At 40.7% G+C, this 24,506-nt stretch overlaps 4 protein-coding genes across 14 annotated transcripts in view; 2 read left to right on the top strand and 2 right to left on the bottom strand.

Moving 5' to 3' along the window:
* LOC102292800 (amyloid beta (A4) precursor protein-binding, family B, member 1 interacting protein) overlaps positions 1–10,441 on the top strand; it is a 27,280-nt gene extending 16,839 nt beyond the window's left edge. The window contains exons 7-14 of the mRNA XM_005932118.3: positions 2,570–2,691; positions 3,665–3,739; positions 3,840–3,983; positions 4,449–4,559; positions 7,095–7,193; positions 7,275–7,395; positions 7,515–7,576; positions 7,809–10,441. Of these exons, the coding sequence (XP_005932180.1) occupies positions 2,570–2,691; positions 3,665–3,739; positions 3,840–3,983; positions 4,449–4,559; positions 7,095–7,193; positions 7,275–7,395; positions 7,515–7,576; positions 7,809–8,402 (1,328 nt within the window). The 3' untranslated portion in view covers positions 8,403–10,441. The remainder of the gene's footprint in view (positions 1–2,569; positions 2,692–3,664; positions 3,740–3,839; positions 3,984–4,448; positions 4,560–7,094; positions 7,194–7,274; positions 7,396–7,514; positions 7,577–7,808) is intronic.
* Positions 9,036–15,853, bottom strand: LOC102291141 (protein adenylyltransferase SelO). Of its 2 annotated transcripts, XM_014336735.2 has the most exons (20): positions 15,764–15,853; positions 14,728–15,184; positions 14,525–14,643; positions 14,318–14,446; positions 14,154–14,218; positions 14,006–14,062; positions 13,577–13,675; positions 12,853–12,920; positions 12,636–12,723; positions 12,456–12,525; positions 12,308–12,380; positions 12,152–12,235; positions 11,930–12,059; positions 10,249–10,293; positions 10,084–10,165; positions 9,895–9,987; positions 9,646–9,722; positions 9,485–9,540; positions 9,294–9,373; positions 9,036–9,188 (listed from the first exon to the last, which is right to left on the bottom strand). In XM_014336735.2, exons 2-20 carry the CDS (start codon positions 14,957–14,959, stop codon positions 9,066–9,068), a joined length of 1,770 nt encoding a protein of 589 aa, XP_014192221.1. In that variant the 5' UTR covers positions 14,960–15,184; positions 15,764–15,853; the 3' UTR covers positions 9,036–9,065. The 2 variants fall into 2 exon arrangements, with proteins under 2 accessions (XP_014192221.1, XP_005932175.1); XM_005932113.3 differs by lacking the exon at positions 15,764–15,853 and having other exon boundaries at positions 9,497–9,540; positions 14,728–15,233.
* pdss1 (prenyl (decaprenyl) diphosphate synthase, subunit 1) lies at positions 15,490–21,551 on the top strand. 2 transcript variants are annotated; one of them, XM_005932115.3, is made up of 12 exons: positions 15,490–15,753; positions 15,904–16,064; positions 16,651–16,700; positions 16,822–16,954; positions 17,550–17,680; positions 17,822–17,963; positions 18,044–18,155; positions 18,236–18,345; positions 18,452–18,532; positions 18,636–18,749; positions 18,863–18,943; positions 20,471–21,551. In XM_005932115.3, exons 2-12 carry the CDS (start codon positions 15,909–15,911, stop codon positions 20,609–20,611), a joined length of 1,251 nt encoding a protein of 416 aa, XP_005932177.1. In that variant the 5' UTR covers positions 15,490–15,753; positions 15,904–15,908; the 3' UTR covers positions 20,612–21,551. The 2 variants fall into 2 exon arrangements, with proteins under 2 accessions (XP_005932177.1, XP_005932178.1); XM_005932116.3 differs by lacking the exon at positions 15,490–15,753 and having other exon boundaries at positions 15,863–16,064.
* A 46-nt stretch (positions 21,552–21,597) lies between these two features.
* Positions 21,598–24,506, bottom strand: part of abi1a (abl-interactor 1a) — a 50,171-nt gene continuing 47,262 nt past the window's right edge. For all 9 annotated transcript variants that reach the window (XM_005932110.3, XM_005932103.3, XM_005932109.3 and 6 more), the window contains 2 exons: positions 23,622–23,807; positions 21,598–23,532 (listed from right to left, as the gene is read on the bottom strand). In XM_005932110.3, the coding sequence (XP_005932172.1) occupies positions 23,357–23,532; positions 23,622–23,807 (362 nt within the window). In that variant the 3' untranslated portion in view covers positions 21,598–23,356. The remainder of the gene's footprint in view (positions 23,533–23,621; positions 23,808–24,506) is intronic.

Consider the following 24,506-nt stretch of genomic DNA (forward strand, 5'->3'; position numbering starts at 1 on the left):
TTAATACAGAGTTTTTGTTGTTGTTTGTTTGATTTTTATACAAGGCATGCATTTCAACTGTAAATTTGGGCATATTACGTCAGCCACTGGATTTAGCCTCTCCATTCTGAGCTTCAGCATTAGCTTTTTGGCTGTCAGCACACTACATCATGATAATGAGAGAGACATGGCTTCGGAAAGATATTCCAGACACCCTGAATCAACTAGAAAGTTTTTTATGAGTACAGGGAGGGGGATTTATGTGTGTCTTCTTCTTTTAAAGCAAGCCTCAAGTGGCCATTAGAGGAACTGCAGGGTTTAGTAATGTTTTTAATCTCAATTTCAAGTTAAATTCCTCTTCCTTCATTTTGATTTATATTCCCACTTCTATTTGCACCTCATGATAAAGATGACATATCTGTGCTGCTGGTGCAAAAAATAAGAGCCGACGTGCGTTTTTCCCTTTGGTCAGCACTAACCAAATCATAGTTCTTGGCTTAAATTAGTCGTCTGACACACAGACTGCTATCTATAGTGTGCCAGCCATGCAAGAATTCCTCTGTGTGCGCCATTTGACTCACAGGCACAAGAGTGTTTGGGATTTTGTGTCACCTTTGGCTAACTGCACAGAAAAACAGCTCCAAAATGGAAACAGTTAATTCATTTTTAAACCCTTGAACATTACTAACACTGCAGCTGACCTTTAATCTTCTTCAGCAAAACGTCAAAGCAAATCATGCCCAATAAACACCCACAGAGCTCAACGAGCAACACCAGCTTTCCAGAAAATCTCCGCTGTCATACATTCACCCATGTGCTCGCCATGCACACTACTGAAAAGCACCATGTGGTTAATGCAGTTCAAAGGGACTTTTACTCCTAATAACTCACTCCAGCAAGCAAAGTCACACCATCCATTTAATGATTGTAATAGTCAAACTAGTCTGGAACCCTGGCAGCAATTTATTTAATGCCTACCTCTGCCTCAGCTGGTAACCCATAATTTGAGACCAGGGCTAAACTACATTCAAAGGGCCAGTATATGATGGAGATCTACAGCACCAGGCATGTGGGTGGGCAAAGGAGGAAAAAGGAGGAGAAGGAGGAGGAGAAGGAAAAAGCTCTTAATGTGTTTTGGAGGTTTAGTACCATTTAAAGTCCTGCCAGCAAATGCTGAAGGTTGGATTTTATTGGGTCCTCCGTTAATTCAGCTCATTTGAAATAGACAATTGTAAAGCTGTGCGACTGACTTTGAAGCAAGTGCAGCTGATTTAAAGATTTCGCGATGGAGTGATCTACTGCGGCGAAGCATTTGTTTTGACTTGCTTCATGGCACAAAGATAAAGTCTGGCGTGCTTTCTGGTTTGAACAATAGTGCACCGAGAAAGTAAACTGGAGACAGTTTAATCTTCCAAAGTGGCTGAGCCAAACTATATCTCATGGCTGATTGAAGAGAGATCAGCTGGATTTACTGCAGAGATAGAAAAAATAGTGCTTTACTTAAATGTGCTAATAATATCTGACATTCAGAACCACCACATGTTGCATGAAAGGACCAGCATCTGAGAACAAGGGAATAAAAAATAAATTCCTTCAGCGTGCTTTTCACCTCCGGCTCTGAAGACCTTGGACTGCTTTCTGTCATTTTAGTTTTAAAATGCAAAAGTGGGAGGTTACTCTACAGTTCCTAAAAGCATGGGGAAGACCAAGGAGGAACTTGCAGAGGCTGCTATGCATGTATAGCTAAATATATTAGCAAAAAATAAAATACAGAAGCTGTTTTTGTTTTTTTTAATTTTTCAGAGCAGGAAAAGAAACGTATTGCTCTTTGAACCTCAGGCTGCTTTAGCTTTGCAAATGATGACTGTGTTAGAAACAAAAAGAGAACTACTTGTTTCCTTCCGTTGAATTTAAAACGGATCCTGATGAAGGTTCAAAGCAAAAAAATACTAATCTCACGATACAATTTTTTAAAAAATAATGGACTTTTGTCCTCATCAGTCATCCAATCACATCATTTTAGATGTGAGCCTTTCTTGACATTTCACAGGGTAATAATATTCTTTATTTCCACTGTTGTCCAGTGACAGCAGGTATAAATTTTAGTGATACCGGTATATTAAATAAAGCTAAAATTAAGTAAGATGAAGCACCACATGGATAAGCTCCAGCATTAAAATCACGGCTTTTAGACACTTAATTAGAAGGTTTCTTTTTCTTTACTTTAGCTTGATACTTGATACTGTGGACATATGTGTAACAAGATATTGAACTACAGTTTTTTAGGAAGTAGACAAATAACATATCAGAATAGAGACTATAAATAGCAATATGTGTGTCATACGCTTGAGAGACTCACTCAGGTCTGGCTTAAAGTCGCTCTGGCCCTTTGGTACCTTAATATTCTCCAGTTCAAGCCTCTTCATTCCCCTGGCGTGACTTTGCATGGTGGAATTTCAAAAGCTAAACTATGTGAAGAATCTGTCATCTCATTAAAAAAACAGTACATCAAAATGACTCTTCTCCAGCAATATTTCACTATGAATGTGCCAGACTAATAAGTTATACATCTATTCTTTTCTTTTGGCAGAACGGGCGTTTGAAGACCACGAGAACCTTGTGGACCCACTCTCAGCGTGGACAAGGGACAGCGAGAACAAAGTACTCTTCCAAGAGAGACCAGAGAAATATGAGGTTTTCAAAAACCCACAGGTTGGTCTACTTCAATAGTTTCTCTTTTATAAAACTATATGAACCTCTATAAATGAACACTGATAATAAGCAGCGTTCGTGTGGGATCTCACACATCCATTGGGTGAGATGTGGTGTGGCTCCTTATTCTTGGACTGAATTTGTGCAAATCTATCTGCACGTTGTTTCAGCTCTGCGCCGTCTGGTTGTTTTCACCTTCTCAATTAAGCAATGTCTTTTCGTCCGTGCGGCACGACCTCTTACATTTATGTCCACACTGCAGTATATCAAGCGAAACAGCTTCAGGCAAAAAAAGGAGATCTTGGCATGTTTGTGATACAATGAGACCTTTTAATATCTTACAGTATTTAATGGATTCGGTCTGTTGGCAGAGGCAAACAGCTGGGTTGGAAAACCAGCGAACATTTTCTCGTTTTTAAAGTATTCCATCATGTCTTCCAACAAAAGACAGATCTCTTTCATACAGTATGTCCTTATTCATTTACTATTTGAGCTTTTGACACGAACTACCAAATAGATTTTCCCTCTGGGCTTTTCCTCACAATGAAAACATACTGGCTCGGACTATGATATGACGTCAAAGTATTTCACTCATACAGAGAAAAAGGGATTGAGACCCTGATGTTTTTTGTTTTTTAAAGGTTATATGACTTCTTCTGTTCTTTTAGAGAATGATATCCTTTAGTTTAATTCCTTAACCCTTAAAACCTTGAAGGTAGAGGAGCTAAAACTGCTCGTTTCAGACAGAGGATGAACCGACAAGCTGCATCAAGGCCCAGTGAGATAAATAAGCTTTTTTCTGAATTGTTATTCATGCAAACCTTCTTCATATGATTCCAAGAAGAAAAGAACTGAGCTGTAAATAAGTCTAATAGGTCCAGTTTAAGTTGTTTTACAAAGAGGTGGCCTAACCAATAAACCAACATGCCCGTCCCTAAAGCAATAATTCAAGCACTTTGTTTTGTTCCTGCAGAACTTTTATCTGTGGAAGAAGGATAAGACAACTCTCAGAGATATGAAAGATAAGGACAAAGAGTTATTAATACAGGTAAAACACACTCACATACAACCTATAGGTGTAACATCATCCATAAGGTGACTTTTTCCTATTAGTAACTTACCCTTTCATCCCCTCCTCATCTCTGCAGGAGAACTTCTGCGGGACTTCCATCATCGTGCCTGATCTCGAGGGGGTGCTGCATCTTAGAGAAGATGGAAAGAAGTCCTGGAAGCAGCGGCTCTTCCAGCTGAGGGCCTCGGGAATTTATTATGTGCCCAAAGGGAAGACCAAGGTCAGGAGTCAAAAGGAGAATGCAAGAGAGAAAACACACGTCCAACTGCTAATGCTCTGATTCAGCCGGCCTCAGACATGCTGAACAGGAGTGGTGAAAGATGAAAATCCCACAGATACAGAGATATTTTTGCTATGTCAACTGAAACCCTAATGAAGTGTAATATCAAGTTTTTTCATCTTTCCAAGGGACTGTTAAGAGTCTTTCAGCTTTATTAACCCCACTTTTGTGTTATGCACCGCAGGATATAACTGGGGTTATTACTCCCCCTCTGATACCTGCAGTGTACATGCCACATATCTCAGATCTTTTGGCAGCTCCTGCTCCCAAATAACCATTTATGCATCACATTATACCCTGCTACTGCATCTGTAGGGTAGATATTGAATTTAGTTGGCACAGAAACAGGTAAATGGCAAAAAAGAAAAAACCCAAACCGAACAATCGTCTTTTGTTCCCTTTCAGTCGTCCCGTGACCTCGTCTGCTTCGTCCAGTTCGACAACGTAAACGTCTACTACGGCAAAGACTTTAAGAGCAAATACAAAGCTCCAACTGACTTCTGCTTTGTGCTGAAGGTAAGGCTGCATATCGATTCAGCTCGCTTCAAAGCCACACGCCACACGCCCTTTCATTGTGGACCTGATAAACGCAGAAGCTGCAACTTCCTTCACACTGTGTGCTACACTAAGTGCTGCACTATTTAAAAGATGCTAACCAAAGTGGTGAGCGTGGCAAGCCCTGCAGCTGCCTGCATGGCTGGAAATTTTCAAAAGCAATTAATACTTCGATTTAAAGAAGTGAAACAGCACCGTTTTGTCCTATTTAGTCTCAAAAGTGGCAAGAATTTTAAGAAACTTCCTACTTCTTGTAATCATTTACACAAAAGTACTTTTTGTCTATTTAAGAGTGATTTTAAAGTGTAATAGTGGCAGTAGTTTGAGGTACTTACAGTAATCATTTAAGGGTAAAAAATGCTGACGGACGCAAAAGCAAGAATTAGATGGTTTGCTGGTCAGTGTTAAAGGGATGTGAAAGTCTGCTTTTTTTCTTTTCCCCTATCTTGTCTGGGAAACACTAGAATCAGCAGATCCCATTAGACTAGATGTTGAGGAGCAGAGCAAAAAGAGCTTAGAGAAGCAAAGAAACTGAATTAGCTTCAAGTGAAAGACAAAATACTCGAGGCTTGGGTTGAAGGGAATAAGGTGCTGCTGCAAGGGCAAACAGAAAATTACCTTTCAGAACTCCAGCCAGGTTTCAACTGGCCTCCTTACCTTAAAGTTAAACTTACAAAGTAAATACAGTAATAGCTGAAGCTGTTCTTAGCTGCCAGAATGTTAAATTAGCGTTTTGACAGATTGATGAGGTGGCGTTTATGAGCTGACAAAAAACTGCTGCAATTCAAGGACGACAACAGAACAATTTAGCCTCATCAATTTGCTGTTAAATATTCAGAGGAGCAGCCGGAGGTGATCTCTAATACCACCCCCATTATGAATAACCAAGCTTCTATAACTCATATTGTGTCATTACAAGGTAATTTAACTTCGGCTTCAGGGAGGGAAACAATAGACTGGGGGAATTAATGTTACAGTAAGTGTTTATGGTCATAAAGTTGGCATATGTGGATATCTTCTTGCATGGAAGCAACAACAAAAGCAAAACGAACATCAGCCTTCTCACTAGTCGCAATAATATTGAATTACATGATCCATCGGAGGACTGGTTTCTGTTCACACCTGCAAACAGAAATATCCCACAAAACAGGAAGTGAATATATATATTTATTATTTATTTGACTTGCACCAAACGATGTGCTTCTAGACCCACGCTGCCCCCTTATGGCTCTCTGTAATATCGAGGAGAAGGTAAACAATAGCAACAAGTAGGTCACAGTGTAGCAGGTTTAGCCTGTCGTTGCCTCAAAACCAGCTTAGTGTGGATTTAATATAAGTGACTGTCAATATATTTAATTAAGATAGGGTTCCTGTAATGAAGCAGATTTGTGCAGTTGGGTTTTTAGGACATAAATTATCATGGAAACTTCAAGCTAATTTCTTGAACTCTTTAAAATCTGTACATCTGAGCATGAAAACAGTCATGAAGACTCATAAATTATTAATGCTTTTATGAGAAGATGAGACTCTGCATGTGCATAAAACTGTTCAGGGTTTCAACTTACAATCATTTTAAATCCTGATCAATCTGCCAGAATGGACACGAAGGAACTGGACCACTTACAGAGTTACACCAGCTGTTCAGCCATGGAAATCCATACCGTTAAGCTCCTGGTGCGCAGTTTTTGTGCTGATGTTAATGTCAGAGGAGATCTGGAGCTCTGCACTTACTGAGTCACCAGAGCCTTGGCCACTTGTACAAACTATGTGCCTCAGCAATCAGTGAACTTTATGTGGTTTGACACTTTGTGGCTGAACTGCTGATATTCCTTGTTTGCAGTTTGCAATAATCCCATTTACAGCCAATGGTGGAATATACAGAAGAGAATTAATTTAATGAATGACATGAATGACCTTATATTTAATGGTAAAATAAGTCCTAATTGGCTATGGGTTGTTAATTTCAGTTGTTAAAGTTGTTAAAAAACATTTCTTTGGACATCGCGAGTTTAATTTAGAAGGTGGGATTGATGCAATCCGGCTGATCACTTGCCACATATACATAACATCTACAGGAGCCATGAAAGCCTCTGGTCCACAGTTTTTGTGCTAATGCTAAAGGAGCTCTGTAATATTATGCGGTCTTGCTACAGTTTCTAAACACTACAGTTTGTAATAACATAACTTACAGCTGATCGTGTAATATTGAGAATGGAAGATATTTCAGAAACGAATTTGTTGCAATGGTGGCATCCTGTTGGAACATCCAAATTCATCATTCAAATTCAGTGAGTTCTTTAGTAGAGAAAAAACATCCTTCACAAATGTTTGTAAAGCAGATTGCACAGTTAGGTGCTTGATTTTATACACCTGTGGTGATGGGACTGAAAACACAAGGAATCAAAGATTAAAAGGTGTGGCCCAATGTTTTTTCCATGTGGTGTTTTTGATTGGCTGATCAAAAACGTATAAACGTATGTGGCTTTGCCTCTGCAGCATCCTCAGATCCAGAAAGAGTCTCAGTACATAAAGTACCTCTGCTGTGATGATATTTGGACCATGAACCTTTGGGTGACTGGAATACGGATTGCAAAGGTAAATATGAAAACTGTACAAAATACAGTTTTTCCTTAAGCAAAGATACAAAATCGAGTTGTCTTTTTCTTTTTCTTGAAGTACGGGGCATCGCTGTATGAAAACTTTAAAACAGCAGAGATAAAGGCTTCTAACTCTGTGTGGACGAACCGCAGCACTCCATCGAGCTCCAATCAATCAACGCCCTCACCCACAGTCAAAGGTAGCATGACATGCAATTTCTCCTTCACTGATTGTTTCATTGATCTGATGCAGTGATATTAGCACACACTTTTTCACTTGTACTGAAAGTTCACTTGAGTGTTTCTCTTCCTCTTCCAGCTAAATCACCAAACCAGGCCAACGGTCATGCTACCAAGCCGCAGCCAGGACCTATTTCTCAGGTAAACAGCACTTCATCAGAAGGGAAGCATTGGTTAGCCGTTATTGTGACTGTTTTTATAGTTTAGTCTATAAAAACAAACCATGCATAGGACAAACTGAAGCTAGCTCCTACATTTCCCATAATGCCATCAACACTATTTATCCAGTACAAGCCCTCTCCTCTTCTTTTGTTTAAGAATCTTTTCCCTTCCTGTCAATCTTATATCATTCAATTTTATTCTAACTTATCAGAATCCAGCTCCACCACCACCACCACCACCATTAGCCGAGGTCCTCCCCCCACCACCCCCAGACCCAGTGCTCCCTCCTCCTCCTCCTCCCATGGCTGCCAAGACTGCCTCAAAACCCACCCCCCCAAAGCGGAATCAACCAAACAACTTCCCTCCACCTCCACTTGATATGGACAATCTCCCTCCTCCACCACCACCTCCGCCCACTGACGACCACTTAGAGGCTCCGCCAGACTTTCTTCCACCACCTCCTCCAGCTACTGGCTTTAATTCACTGCCACCACCACCTCCTAGTTTTGGTGGCGTGGACCACTCTCTGCCCCCGCCACCACCAGATCCAGTGTCTTTGCCACCACCTCCACCTGACCCAGTGTTTGTAGCTTCTGGGGCTCCACCACCACCACCACCACCTCCTCCACCACCACCTGCTGCTCCTGTCGCCACCCTAAGACCAGCTGTGAGGACCTCTGGGTCATTGAAGAAGGTTCCTCCGGCTCCACCAAAGAGGACTGCACCAACGCAAGGAGGCGGAGGAGGTGGAGACTTCATGTCAGAACTGATGCTAGCCATGCGGAAGAAGCATGCAGACCAGTAGCCTGAACAGAGAACTTGTGGACTATAAATACAGAATGAACTATGCCTGCACAGCCAACAACTTAATCAGCCTTTTCTCAAAGATGAAGCTAGTGGAGTTCTCTGTAGATTTCCCCTTTTAGTCATTCATCCTTTTTCTGAACAGCTTCCAAGACAAAAATGAGTTAACCTTTGAAAAAAAGTTCAGTTTTGAAAAGCATTTGAAAACGTTGGGCTCAAAAAGACTATTACAGTTTGCTTTGTCATGCTGTTATCATACTTCCATATTGTATATATATTTGCATACATAGCTGTAAATACTGTAAAAACACAGTCATTGTGTTACCAGTAAATATACAAGTTAGATAGTTTGTTTTCATTTGACTCTTCAACCCACCTAAATAAACCCTTGAATCTCCTGGCTGTGCTGCACCATCAAGATCTGTATTATTAAAATATGTTGTTGCTTTGCTGGACAAGTCGTCAGTCTGCCGCAGGGCCAGCACAGTCTAGACCTCATGGACATGGCTAAATGCTGTGCTTCCTCCCCTCAGACAGGCTTTCACAGTAACCACCTGCAGTCGGTGCTTGTTTGTGGATCTCTTTGCCTTTTGGAGCAAATATATTGCCCAACAAATGACACATCACACCAAAATATGCTACAAGTTTTTTATTAGGAGGTAACTCATGACGAACAGCTGACCTTTAACCTCCTAGCCCACTGTGGAGGTCTTGCTGCATAGCCCGCCTCCTCTGCAGTCTCTTGTGTAACAAAGGGTGAGGACAGGATGTGGTGCAGCAGCTCCACCTAGTGGTAAAGTGGTAAAGTAAACTGTAGTAGAAACAAATCATAAACAACTTTGGGTGTCGTTTTATTTGTTTTGTGTGACAGGTCCTTTTATCAGACACATACCTCGGAAAAGTCATTCCTCTCAGCTTTCCTTATTGCAGACTCTGCCATCCAGTTCCTCAGCACATATCTCGGATTTACATCTGTAAAACATTTAATCCAATCAGATGTTTCGGTCACCACTGCATAACAAACATCTAAGAATATAAATATTTATATCCCTCATCGTTTAATCAACATTAAGATTTAGTTACAGTTTGATTTACTTTTCATCCTGTGTTGACGATCCAAATCGCTATCATCCTGCTGTCTGAACAGATACAGAGGAAAGAGATTAATTCACAGCAACAAACATCCTGATGTCACACAAATGTAAATAAGTAAATTCAAAATGACCTCTCGTGACCTTCCTTACCTACTGAGCCGGAACAGGTACTTGTTAAGCCAATCAGAAAAGTGCTTGTGGTGTGATAGGTCATCAAGAGCCCACATCTGATTTAGAAATAATACAATCCTTTACATTTCCTGCATGCCTAATTATAAGAAATGCATGCTGTGCAAGGAAAGCTCAGTATTGGTACAACTGATTCAACAGATCGGCCAGCTTCACAACAAAATCTAGAGATTGAAAGGAACAACAACATTTTGTCACTTTTAGCTCCACCTGCGTGAAGTTCTTGTTAAGAAGCTGCTTGGCTGAAACTTCGCTGAGCTCCCTGAAGGTCATGGTGAAGTCAGACTCTGTGTCCTCCATCATCTGTAAAGGGAAAATGAAATTACAGTGCAGAGAGTGAGACTAAACTGATTTAGAAGACTGAAACAAACTGTATAATAACAACCGCAATTGGCTCACTTTAAGCAGGAAAGCAATGAGGTCGTTATCGTCCTCATCTTCACCAAGAAGTCCCAGTTTTGCCTTAAATATCTGGTGAACCCTGAAGTGGAGACATGAATAAATGCAGTCTTGGCTTTGCTGCAGCATGAACACAAGTAAGATAACATTTCACATGAAGCTCACCTCATTTGGTAAATGTTGGCATATCCTTTAAGAATAATTTTCGCCCTGCAAAAAGTTAAGATGACAAGTTTACAATTTGACTTCATGAATTTCTTCAAATTAGAAAAGAAGAAGTCACATTAATAAACTCGAAGGTTTAATAAGCAGCTACGTATATCCCACTGAACTTTTACCTCCGTTTTTTTTTTTTTTACCTATTTGCTTTTTCAATAGATTACAATATTTATGCAAAAAAGTAAGTAAACATTAGCATAAGAATTTTAGCATTTTAGGTTGCATCATTGAATAGCTTCACTCAGGCTCTATTCTTGACCACTCCTCTAAACATCTCTTGACTGTCTCTACTGCCTAGTTTGAATTCACCGGCAATATTTTAATAAGATTTAAATCCAGTCTTTTGATTACGCAGCTCATTATTTATACTTTTTGAACCACATTTGTGTTAGTTTTTTAGAGTTTTCACGATCCACTGCAGCTTAAACTTTCAGATCACTTTGTCTTCCTCCACTCTTTGGAACATTTCCAGTCAACACAAGTTAAGTTATACTCCTGAACAGCTCCTAAAAACATTTGAATTGTCCGTCCAGAGAACATCATTCCAAAAGTTCTTGTATGTAGTTCAGCAATTGATACATCTCGTGACTTATTATCCATGGAATTTGTGCAATCTCTTCATGACTGTTACAGCCCTAGCAGGCCTAGTGTGTGTGTGTGTGTGTGTGTGTGTGTGTGTGTGTGTGTGTTGGTGGATATGTCCTGTTTCCAACTGCAGTATAAAAGCTTGAGAGAAGCCCCTGAGCCTCAGAGTGTGGGTCAGCTCCAGTAGTTTTGTGATGTGTGTTTCTGCACTAGCAGTAAGTGGTTGTGTTCTCCATCCTGCAGAGGATTGTTCTGTGGTGTGTTTTCTTTTAGGGGCTATGAATGCATAGTTGTTGCCTTCTTTGAGCAGAATTGTTTTTCTTTGGTCTGTTTGTTAAATTCCCTTTTTTTTTGCAGCACCTCTGTTTTGCTGACACCTTCATTTCTGTTGTTTGATTGAACTGTGTCTTTAAGTTGAACCTTTTAATAAAGTTTCTTTTAAAAACTGCATGGTTTGCTTTTTCACACAGATCTTCCCGTTGTTTTTGCTTTCATCCCCAGTTCATTTTCGAGGGATATAAAAACAACTATAGATGATTCGTCTCACAGGGAAAAATACATTTACAAGAATAATCCAGAACTTTTTTTGACACCTTAAAAAGATTTGAAGATATTTGTATAAGGACAAGAAACACTAAATGGTTGTTTGCTTTGCTGGGGTCAGTTTTCATAAGAGGGATAGATTTAAAGTGAGGGGTGTACTTACTTTCCATGTGGCTGCTTTCATTTTGTTGCATTGTATGACTACTTTATTTCTACACTTTCTCAAAGAAAATCTTTAAAGATATATTTGAATTAAAATATGCTGAAAATAAATTGTGGGATGTATTATTCTTTTCACATCGCTTTGTGTGACTCTGAAGTTATTTTGCTCGTGTTTCTGTGCTTTTGTTTTTCAAACAAACAAACAAACAAACAAACAGGCTTCTGTAAGAACGAGCTAACAGCAAAGCTGTTCCAGTTTGTCGAAATGACAAAAAGAGTTCAAGTCCTGTATTTAGTAAATCCCCCTTGAGACAAAGTGATGTTGTGGTATTCTTACTGTTTCTGTTGTGTCTGTGTAAGCACAGGAATCAGAGCCACCAAGAGTTTCTCTAGATTGAAGAGGCCAACATTTGCCTGAGCTCCAATGCTGTACCTGCCTTCATCATCAGATGTGTTGGGGATAAAATCTGCAACAAAAAGAAAAATATTTGTCTGAGAACTGACAGCAAGAGGATTTCAGTTATTTTGGAGTAAAAGCGACATGAAACAGTCTACACACTGGGGTTATATGACTCCATAAAGCCAAAGGGTCCGTAGTCGATGGTGATAGAAAGAAGACTGAAGTTGTCTGTGTTGCACACACCTGTGGTGAGAACAGCGACAGCTATAAGTAGCGTTGGTTTAAACTGTGTGATAAGAATGTTCAGTTTCTCACCATGTGCAAAACCGACTGACATCCACTGGGCAATCAGATGTGCCGTTTCATTTACAACTGTGGAAAAAAACACCTGCAAAGAAAACCTCAATAGCTTATTTACTTAAAACAAAAGCGGTACATTCAGCTGTGCTTTTTTATTACTCACCAAATATTTTTCTGGGTTGTCTGGATTTATAAAAGGGAAATGTTCGTCTATCACAAAGTTCAACAGCTTTCTAAAACGAAAATAACGATAAAATAACATTACAAACACAACAGGACACAGAACAAAGCCAGATGTCAACAACTATGACGTAAACTTTGTCATGTGACCAGGCAGTCTTACCTCAGAAGATTTATTTCTCCACTTTGAGACAAAATTTCTAAGGATCCAATCCGAAACCATGACTTGGCCAATCGCAGAACAACAGCTCCTGTGGGGAATAAAGAAAAGCTGAACCAGAACAAAGATTAAGGCAGCAGATAAAACAAAAATGATGCTGGATTGTTAAAAAGTAATGCAGTTTGAAATAAAAGGCTCCAGTCATGGGTAAATCCTGTACCTCTCTCTGCTTTCACATTTCCATTGTAGAACTGATCCCTCAACACTGGCTCCTCACTGACAATCAGACTAAAAAAAAGAATTAGCGGATAAATCTAAAACACATAACAATTAAATGGCGACAAAAACCACACGATTCACACAATTTCTGGGTTATAATTTCTTTAAAAACACCTCTTTTTTTGCAAATGCCAAAAAAATGTTCTCGTCATATGAGTCAAGCTCGTTTGACTTGAACTAATTTTATGTGAATGAATGAAATATAAATTGATAACACATTTCTGCACATCAAAAGTCCTGATTGACAGTTATTAGGGTAAAATTTGTAGTAGGTAAAACTGATCATTGCCTTGTGTGGATAAAAACACAAAGTCCAATGCCAGAAAAACTACTGCAAAAGCTACAAGTTTTATGGTTTCGGCTAAACAGGGATGTCAACAGCCTTTAGCCCGAATCAATCACTTGCTGGGAGTTAATTAATGATAATACAGTGCTAAATCAGGTAAAGAAGCACTTGGAAGCCAAACATCCGTCTTTGCTACTGAATCTGAATCAGAGGTACCAAGAATGTTTGATTGCTTGTAAATGTCTGATTAAGCAAATTATTATTACTACATCATGGTAAAAACAAATAATTATCATCAACCAAACACATTTCTTTACTTTTTGTGCTAAGTTTGTAATCTTATACCAAACTTATAGCTCTCAAAATCATTTATTCTCACCTGGCAGCCCTGCTGGTGGGAACACCCAGGAAATGCATCGCTTCACTGCACAGGAACTCCCTCACAGAAGACCGGATAACAGCACGACCATCTCCTGACCTGCAGCCAGATGTGAAGTCATACTTTTTTGGTTGCATTGCATGACTGCACAATTCTACAGCCATGCATACTAATATTAATAGCCATGCGTACTACTTATTCATTTTTAGGGGTCATTACGGCAGATCATCTGCCTCCATGTCACCCTCTGCCTAGCATCCTCCTCTGCCGTCCTTCAAAACATCATAGACCCTACAATTAAAGCCCCTACTCTCACCTCCACGCTCCTGCCTTTCCTTCTCTTTAGCTATCTCCTAACACACCTGTATATTACTACAAATAATAAATGTAATAGCTATTGCACAAATATATGTACAAATAAATACAAACCTTGAATATGGTGTTTTTCCAGATCCTTTAAGCTGGAGTTCCCATACCTCCCCCTTTCTATGAAAATTGAGAAGGAAAATATGTAAAGGCTTTAAGTGGCAGAAAATTACTTAAAACATAAAAACATAATTTTAAAAAATTAACTTACTTGTTTGAATACTGACCAAGGAAATGAGCTCGACCATCACCCAGCTGGCCTGCCCAGTAGCCAAACTATCGAGGAAAGTAAAGCGTGTCAAAAAGATCAACTCAGCAAATAAGCAAAAGCTTTAAAGCTTTTAAAAAGTTATCAGGTATAAAAATCATTTATACCTGATGACCTCCATATCTGTGAGCAAGTGGCACAGACCCCGGCAGTAGTCTGCCACCACTCGCATAATGCAGAAAATCACCTGACCGAGTCACTGACGCATCTAAATCTAAGATCCCCTCGATGACATCCTGTTAAGACAATTTTAGACATAAATGAATTCACTATATTGTGAAATTACAGTGCTGATAGTGACATGGCATCCTCACCTTAGACGCTGCTGTCAACCTCAATGGACCTTTCAGTGGAGTTGGAATGGACTTGGAAAATATGCAGTTCTTCACAGTGCGAACAAAGTTGGCATCAACTTTGTCGATTGGGAGTGCCTCTGCAGAGAGGACAGAGGGGATTGTATGATAACATTAGAGCCTTCCTCTATATTTTGACCTGTAAGGACAAGAATCTGTTTTACCCAATAGCTTCTTGCAGGAGACTCTGAACTGGTTGAGGTCGTGCATGAGGCTTGAAGCATTCAAGGTCCACTTGGACTTCACAGTGTGCGATGACGATTGGCTGTTTGATGCGGTGTTGTGGTCACTGTGACACTCAGGACTTATATTTTGGCACAACTCCAGGACATACGCAGGTGTGAAGCTCGATGCTGCCACCAGAGCAAAGACTAGTGCTGTACAGGTGCTCCACATTTTCACAGATGGAGCAGCTGACTTATCAAATCAGGCTTCAACTTCTCTCTGGCATGCCCCACTTTAAGAAGGTTCGTACCAAACGCCCCACAGTTTTATCAATCATTAACTTTAAAAAAAAATCATATTATATTCTAGTTCACCTTAATTTTGTTTTATATTTTCACCTGGTTATCCACATCCACAGCCCAGGGTTTGAGAAGTACTGCATTAAAGATAGCAGATCTGAGGGAAGCAATAAAAAAGGGTAAACCACACTTCCCCTTAGTGCTTATTCTAAGCCAAACAGCTGATCTTTTACTTATGATAGTAAAAAAAAAGACTTAGTCACTATTAATAGGCTACTAAAGTGTTAAGTAAAATATAATTTTTGTTTGGCATTAAATGGAAATACTAGAGTGATGTAAAAGGATCTTAAAATTGTATTTCAGGACTTTTAAACCTTAATCAGAGTAAATAAATTATCAGTTGCACGTTACGTTTCATACACAATTCCTCCAATCAACTTTTAAGGTTTTTTTTAACTATTAACTTACATAAATAACGAGTTAAACATGAACTAAACAACCTTAACTTTGTCTGTCAGCTCTACCGTATACCTGTAAATAACGATAGGGTAATTTTAGTTCTTACGTTAGTTTATTATTACATATTACACCCCAAATAATAATAAAGTGTCATGAAAAGGCGAGAGCTAGCTTAGCTGTTAGCAACCCAGCAACTAGCCTCATCCCAGACACCCGTATATTATCTGAAGACGAGCTTGAAAACACATTTTCCAGCACTAGCTTGAGGTATGTATACCTAAATTATTGCGCATTTACTCTCTCCATCATTTCCTGCCTTCTGCTGCTCCTCGTTATGAGACGTCACCGGATATTCCTTTACTGTTTTTCCGGTTCACGTTGCGATATGTAACTTCCGATGCATGCTGTTAACCTAAGGTAACATGGCGGGGCCGTGGTGGAGGAAATGCCCGAGGTTGACTACGGGCTGCACGGCCACGAATATATTAGAAAATTTGTGGCACTTGAAGGGCAGGCCTGTGTCTTTCTCTGCATCCCTGTTGAGCCGGGCTTCCTGCATCCCCACGCCGGAAACCAGGGTGAGTTTGCGGTTAATAAAAAGCTGGAGAGCCGGCATGGAGGACTTTTCAAAACCAGGAAGGTCATACACTGCAGAGTGGTGGTTTAGAGGCAATGCCCATTTCTGCTTTATTCCACTATCTGTCATATCCCATGCCAGTGAAACTTTATTTACATTCCTCAGTAAAGAGAATTTTATATCTGTGTGTTTAAATGAAATGATTGGTGACTTGTTGAGCTCATAACGGTTGAGACTTCCTGCTTGCACGTAAGCTGTCTTTGACTTGGCCAGCTGCCTGCCTCAGTTGCATTTGATTCATTCATTCGGCATTGACCCACATATGCAACACTTCAGTTATATGCATTTTAAACAGAAAACAATGTTTCTATCTTGTATCAATCCCAGTTAGTGTGAGCGTATTATTTTATTGTTCCTATGTTAAGTGAATGCACCCAGGGCTTAAAATCTGGGTCCATAAATAACTGATCCTGTGTAGGTTTAAAATTGTTTAATAACAATAACTCCAGGGTGCTAGAGCCTCTGCAAACCTGATGTGCTGCACATGCCTGAGCTCATCTTTGTTATGATCTCATTTTCAATTTCAGCCGCCAACAGCTGCACAGATAAACATGAAAGCAGGAAACTTTCTAATCAGGTGAGTTGTTAGGTAGTCCAGCTAAGTAGTGATTTTTACATTTTATTTATTAATATATTTTTGTGCATTTCAAATCACACGTTCAGTTTCAGCATAAATATTTGCATATCTTTCTTTCCAGACACCAGTCACGGTTGCTGCTTCCAACACTACAGTCTTGCTGTTGCAGAGCGACACACAGTGACACAAAGCCCAAGGACCCCTTCACGTTAGCCCAGAAAGACTTGACGAGCTTATATGACGACATCAAAAAAGTAAGTCTTCAAAGAGATCAATCCAATTTAGCTTTCAAATAGAATAGTTGTGCTGAAGCGATTGTTGTGCTGTATTCTGTTTTGTGTTGCATCCCTTTCTCTGGTCACTTCTCGAAAAGTAACAGCTTCAGCTCACATTTATTAGTTTTTCAACCCAATTTTAAGGTTGAACAAATCAGTAGTTAAATCCAGATGTTTGCAAAGCACACACTTTATCTTTAATGCAGTCAGGATTCATTCACTAATACTGGCAGGTTTTTACCTTTTTACTACTTATTAACCACCAAGCCTGTTAGCTTTCCCATTCAACTGTACTCTGAATTTCTCCTTGAACCAGTCTGCCTCCCCTCTCACCCGCCAACAGAGCAAAGCCACACCCTTCTTTCACAATAGGGGTTTTAAGCTGCTAAAGAACGTAGAGAAAAACTAAAAGGAAGTCTGTCTGAGATATTTTTGCAATAGCTGTGACAAATTAATGAAGGCTTTTTGGGTCAGAGTGGGCGGTTTCCTGCCCTGTGGTGATTGGCAGATTTCTTTCTGCACAGCGGTTGTTTATGGCGGAAATAAAACGCTTGCTTTTTACTGTCCTTTACAGGAGCTGTTTGTGTCCAAAGTAGAGCTGAAATCTCTGTGTGAATACTATTTCGATGGCAAGGGGAAGGCCATCCGACCAATGATAGTGGTACTGATGGCTCGCGCCCTTAACATCCACAGCAACAGAGCCGGGTAAACGACTCTAAACTCAGTTGTATTTTGCTCTGCGACACACGGGTCAGAGTCCTGATTGCACCGTTATGACAAACTCTTTTGTTTCAGATAATTGCATTTGACCACCTCCTGTTTGCTGTCTGTGTTTGTCCATTTTAGAGATTTGCTCCCAGGGCAGAGGGCCATCGCTATGATCTCTGAAATGATTCACACTGCCAGCCTTGTGCATGATGATGTCATAGATGGATCGGATAAGCGAAGAGGGAAGAGAACAATTAATGAAGTGTGGGGTGAAAAAAAGGTAAAGGAGATAAAATCGTTTGGTCTGATATGTTTTTCCGAACCACCTGTTCGTATATCATTCGGCCTCCTCTTTTCCAGGCTATCTTAGCCGGAGATTTCATCCTCTCGGCTGCCTCAATGGCCTTGGCTCGTATCGGTAACATCACAGTGGTGAAAGTTTTATCTCAGGTCATAGAGGACCTGGTGCGAGGTAAGTCACGATGAGCCGAGAACCAGCATGCAGAAGAACTGGCCGGAAGAATGCATTTACATATAGCCTTGTGATTGCAGGTGAATTCATGCAGTTGGGTTCCAAAGAGAACGAGAACGAGCGATTCAAACACTACCTCGAGAAGACCTTCAAGAAGACAGCGAGTCTTATTGCAAACAGTTGTAAAGCAGTATGTACGTTCTGTCTTCACATAAATAGCAGAGAGATGGAGAAAAGCCTCGTTTTCTGCACTTTTAATGTTTTTTTCGTTGACTGTCTGCACTCTTTCATTTAAGGTTTCCATTCTGGTAAACTCTGATCCTGAAGTGCATGAAATAGCGTACCAGTATGGGAAGAATGTTGGCATTGCATTTCAGGTACAGGCTGTTAAGCAAAGTGTCGCCCTCAGTGATGAGCAAATATCAGTAATGATTTTTTGCACAGTAGTTATGTAATAAGGCGGTTTGTTTTGTCCTGTAGCTGGTGGATGATGTTTTGGACTTCACATCTGGAGCCAGTCAGCTGGGGAAGCCCACAGCGGCCGATTTGAAATTGGGTTTGGCTACTGGTCCGGTCCTGTTTGCTTGTCAGCAGGTGAGACACCGCCACCATCGCTCTTACTCAGGACATGCAGACAAACCGTGCACCACTAGCTGAATGAGATGGACTGCAAACTGTCTTTAGTTTTTATCTGTTTGTCATTTCAGTTTCCTGAGCTTCATGCAATGATCATGAGACGTTTCGCCTCCAAAGGAGACGTAGATCGAGCCTGGCAGTACGTCCTTCAGGTATGAGCCGTAATACGCCATAAGTGAAAGCCTTAAAGGTCCAACCAAAAGAAGAGCTCTCTTAATAACATTTATATTAAAAAATAAAATGATGTGAAATTAGCTTCTTAAAAGTCATGACACATGCATGTTGACATAGATTTGTTTATAATAAAACACTGTACATAAATTTTACAATAAACGTTTTATTGTGTACAAATAAAGAGCAGAGAGAGATCTAAAAGCGATGCTAAGAACTTTACCTAGTCTGAAGTGACGCTGTAGGTCAAAGTCTAACAATCTGCACTCTGAAACTAACGATGGTAGGATGGTTTTATAGATTTTTGGAAATGCATTTAAAAATCCAAAGTCTCATTTACAGAAGTAGTCGAACTCACTCGGTACTTTTAGCAGCACTGTCACTGTGGTGTAAACTGTGCGAGCACAAATCGCACCTGGATTTGTGCAGATCCTCCAAAGCTTGGTCAGATTAGATGTGAAAGTGCTTAAACTGTCATCTTCAGGGTCTCTCCTCAGATGTTCTTTGGGCTTTAGATCTGGGATTTGGCCGAATCACTCAAAGACAGAGACTTGTCCCAGTGCGTCCCTTAGAGAGGGATCGGTCCTGATTATTAAAAACGCTGTGGAGTGCCTTGGTCAAGGACATTTTCTGAAGCAAGAATTTAATCCGGTCTTACTTGTGCTTTAAGGTGAACTCGCTTCCTTTATTCTTTTATGAATTTCTCCCTCACTGCATGATGCTGCCACACCGTATTTAACCATAGGGTTGGTATAACCAGGTTATGAGCAGTGCCTGCTGTAATATTTAATCATTCACAAAAGGCTGCAAAACTGTAACCAGAAGTAGGTGTTTAGTAAATGAAGCTGAGCTCTGCGTGACAAAAAAAAGCAGTTGTCAATGATTTTAGTGTTTTATTGTTGATAGCAGAGCCAGAGCAGACTTATCAGCAAGCTGATATTATCGTCCAGTATTAGCTACTTGCTGATAGTATCAGCATTTATAGCAGTTGATAAATGACTTTTTTTTTTTAAAGGATAGGAGAACCGCCCTTCGACCATGTTGTGAGTGGCAGATGCCGGTTGCCAGCTCACTGGTTGAGCAGGTGCCCATATGCCCTCTGGCTGAAATGCAGCGGCCCGGGTTCACATCCAACCTGCAGCCTTTTGCTGCCTGACTTCTTCTTCGTGTCCCCTCTTCACTGCTAACCGATCACTGAAGAAAAAAGGCCCGCCTAAAAAGCAAAAAAATACATAAAAATAAAAAAATCTGTGCATTGAAGTTATGTAGTTTCTCCACCAGAGGGAGCTGTGCAGCTTCTCTGTTGACAACATGTTTGGAACGAGCTGATCCAACCAGACACATTTAGATAAATAAATGATAAATGTTAGGGAGACTCTGCTAAAAATATTTAGAAAAAGATTTTTTTTTTTAATTACCACATATCTGTATTGGTCAGTCTTAAAAATCCGATATAGGTTAATAGATTAAAAACGTTAATAATGTGAGTGCTCCTCCTTCTGTTTTAGAGTAATGGTGTGCAGCAGACCAACTACCTGGCCCAGCACTACTGCAAAGAAGCAATCAGGCAGATCAGTAGGCTCAGGCCATCCCCAGAGAGAGACGCCCTCATCAGGCTCACAGAGATGGTGCTAACCAGAGACAAATGATCCTCCTCTGCTGGGCTTCTCTTCAGGCAGCTACTCCAGGGGAGAGGACAGCAATTTACCTGCCACCCTTAGGTCCTTAGACCAGCAGGGTTGGGCAAAAATAGCGAGGGAGGCAACAGGAGTTTGGTTTGGATGGACCTCTGGTGCTGATCTGAGTGCCAACTCTGGCTTAACAGAACAAAACGGCAAGCAGGGGTCTCTGATCTGAATCGTGGCGCTTTCCTCTTGACTTGAGGTTTGGTATTAAGGATGCACAGATTTATTTTTTTTATTTTTTTGGGCTCATTCTGTTTAAAATTTTAGTTTGACTGAAACCTGATGCCAATGCCAATATTTATTTTGTTGTTGATAACAAGAATCATCATAAAAAGAAGAATTTTAAAGTTTTTCAGCTCCTCGTCAAACGGTCTTTGAACATTTAACAGGCCAAAGTTGGTGCAACACAAATGTTACCAGATCTGTTGAAAGCCCCAAACCAGGCCATTAAATTTGTGCATCCTTACGAAGCACAAGTAAACTTGGTATTTAGGCAAATTGTGATGTTTGAGTTTCTTACAGGAAACGTATGATATGTAAATGAATAAGTACAACTGAAAACTGCAGCTGAACCCTTCACTGCTTACAGTACTGTAACTGCAAAAGCCTCCCGTGGCTCAGACTAGCCGACTGTGAGTGAACAGTTTGTTACCTGCTGGTCCTGAGCTGCGACCGAGGCGTTGCAACATCTGTGTAATTCCAAAGGAGAGGGAAGTGCATCGTTGTGTACTCTCTTGGATCCGTCCTCACCTCAAAGGCCAATCAGTCACGTGTCTTTCTTTTCCACTCTGAAGTGTTATATGGTTACTTCTGTGATGCAAAGTGTCCTGTAACGACCACGGCCTTAACATCTGCAATGACTGTGCGCTCAATAAACCAACTGCTTCATTTTTTTAAAATTTCATTCAAGCCAAAGCTTCGGTTCCTTGTCAAAAGTAATGACACGCGCATGTTGTACATAGATTTGTTTATTATAAAACACTGTACATAAATTTCTCAATCAACATTTTATTATGTACAAATGAAGGGCAGAGAGAGATCTATGATGAAACTGAGCTGGAAATAAAGTGGGTGAAAGGTGACCACAGCAGGTAGCGGTTTAACACTGCATTTGGAGGTCATGTTAGATGACAGAACCAGCATGAAAAAGTACAAGATGATGATTCTTATACCTGAGAGACACCTACGTATGGACTGGCTGATTTATACTGGAGATAATGTATTATATACACCCGTGCAGCCCAGAGGATTACACGTTCCTAGCAGTCAGCGCGGTCTTTGAACCCAGACGGGGCCAGTGGTGCTTTGAGAAGACCGAGGAGGTACTAGTTGCTTAAATGGTCTACGTTATCACATCTGAATTGTCACGTGGCAGTTTTGGGGCAGGACGATTCCACTCTCAGGTGACAAATTGCAGGAAGTGTTTGCCAGGCTAACGGAGAGGTTAAAACAATTTGCGGTTTTCATGATGGTGATGAGATCTGGTGACTCCAAAGGGCATAATCACAGTTTTCATACACAAATGATCCAGTGACCCCCTCTGTGCCCGTGATTATTAGTAACCTAGAAAGGGTTAGAAATGTTTCAACACTTAGTTAGAAAAAAACCCTGTGCTGTGGTTGTCCTCATCTTTACTTTGCTAAAATTGTAGTGCACAGGTTCAGAAGCAGGGCACAAAAGACAAGGTTTGAGGATCTAAACTGTCCCTTCACGTTAAGGTTGGGGGTCACGGGTTCATGTTTTTCATTTAATTTGTCACCCATACGCACAGGAATGATATTCCTGCCAGTCACCGAAAGATCTTCCACATTTTCTGCATATAAAATCAACAGTGAATCCTAAAATGCTCCATAATAAGCTGAAAATGGATGGAATGTCTTTGCTTTAGATGGACCCAAATTCATGAAATTTAAAAGGCGGCGATAAAAGGGACGAGCCTGTCATTTACTTCAGTTTTTTTAAAAAGTGATTTCAAGAGTGTAATAAGAAAGCAAAGGTGTATACATTTACAACATAATGGAAGGATAATGGCAATAAACTTAAAATTACATTAGCTCTTGAAAAATTTTGCATGCTTTGACGCTGAGACTGATTTTCCCGCAGTAAGTTTTCTTTCCTTTGAAATACGATTTACAGTATTTATTTGCGAATCACCAACAGTCCATCTGTCATTTACAGAGTTGAGGAGGAGGAGGGCGGCACCACTAATGAAAAGCATCATATGATCGACATTCACTGAATTTACATTACAGAACCCCCCCTTCCCTCCCGGAGTGGCTGCAGCTCGGATTATGTACAACCAACGGTACAAACACTTCCACTGAAGGTGCTTACGTTACATTTTTATTTGTTCCATCGAAACCTAAAAACTCTTGTTCAAAGTGTTTTGTTCAGGCAAGATCTCACCGTACATCCTTCAACTGTGTGAGCATGTGCAGTCCAATTCATAAAAAAAAAAAAAAGTTTATTTTACATGTTCCTTAAATGTTCCCCACCTGTCCATAACACCAAAATTAACTAAATAGATATACCTTTGTCATTTTATTTGCAATCAGTAAGGGAAAAACATTCCGTCATATCAAAAGAAAAAGGGCGGCGGGGGGGGGATCACGTGGTTATGCATCTCGGGAGTCAGATTTCTGCCGTCAGTCTCTCAGTGGATTGTGATATGACTGAATAAATATGCTGTACTTTAACTGAAAGGTCCCTTCAGTCGGCGTAGTGCATGATGGACTCCACGTAGTTGCCGGGGAAGAGGCCGGTGGTGCCGTTGCACACGCCTTCGAACCAGCCGTCGTCGTTCTTTTTGATGACGTAAATGATGGCGCCCTCCATGAAAGTCAGCTCGTCGTCCTTGTCCTTGGCGTAGTCGTAGATGGCCACCACTGCCAACAGGAAGGGAAAAGGTTTGCTCTTGGACTCTGTACCCAATGGCAGGACTTCGCCTGCAAATAATTAGAAACGTTAAGCAAACCTTTCTCGATGTAGCTCTTGGGAGCCCACTGGGGGTCTCCGTCGGCGTAGGGGTCGTTGTAGTGCACGACTGCGGCGTCTTCCTCCTCGTAATCCACCGGAGGAGGCGGCGGAGGCGGTGGCGAGTCGTCAAACATGGGCATGTCATCCGGAGGAGGAGGGGGAGGTGGAGTAGGAGTATCTGCAACTATTGAACGGACATCAAAAGTGAGACTCGTTTTGGTTGGAGTCACAAGATGTCCTTGGTGATAGAGGTGGCGGCAGTGGGAGAATCATGCATAAGAAATAAATCAAGGCATGCAAAGTTTGTCTGACAATCAAGCAGGCTGCAAGGCTTCTTTCAAATGACATGCTGTATGTGTGTGAACCTCTCAAGTGGCTCATGTAGTTTGTGCTCCCGTTGTAGCTTTGAACATCGCTTCACATGCATATGCAGAAAAAAGGACACCTATATATATTATTTATGAGCACTTAAAAAAATGAAAAATACACTCCAAGTCATGCCATTTAGTAGGTTAGAGCTGACGGCATCCACTCCGGGACAAGAAAAGGTATGAAAACGTATAGTGACTGCATCTGACACTATAACAAACTGAAAATATGACGCCGTACTGTCTAGAATATATAGTTAAAGTGTTGGATGCTGACATTAAACACGGCCAACAGGGTCACTGTTTGCTAAATTCTCTGCTTGGTGTCAAAAAGATGGAATTTCCTTACATGGGTATATCAGGCACACCTCATCCATCTGACTCTGAGGTTTACAGTAGATACAATTTCATTTTTGAGACCAACAGCACCCAAAAGCCAAGGTGGATGTGTGTGTGTGTGTGTGTGTGTGTGTGTGTGTGTGTGTGTGTGTGTGTGTGTGTGTGTGTGTGTGTGT

The sequence above is a fragment of the Haplochromis burtoni genome, unplaced genomic scaffold (genome assembly GCF_018398535.1).
Source record: "Haplochromis burtoni strain Fernald_Lab_line unplaced genomic scaffold, NCSU_Asbu1 Contig_155, whole genome shotgun sequence".
Lineage (NCBI taxonomy): Eukaryota > Metazoa > Chordata > Actinopteri > Cichliformes > Cichlidae > Haplochromis > Haplochromis burtoni.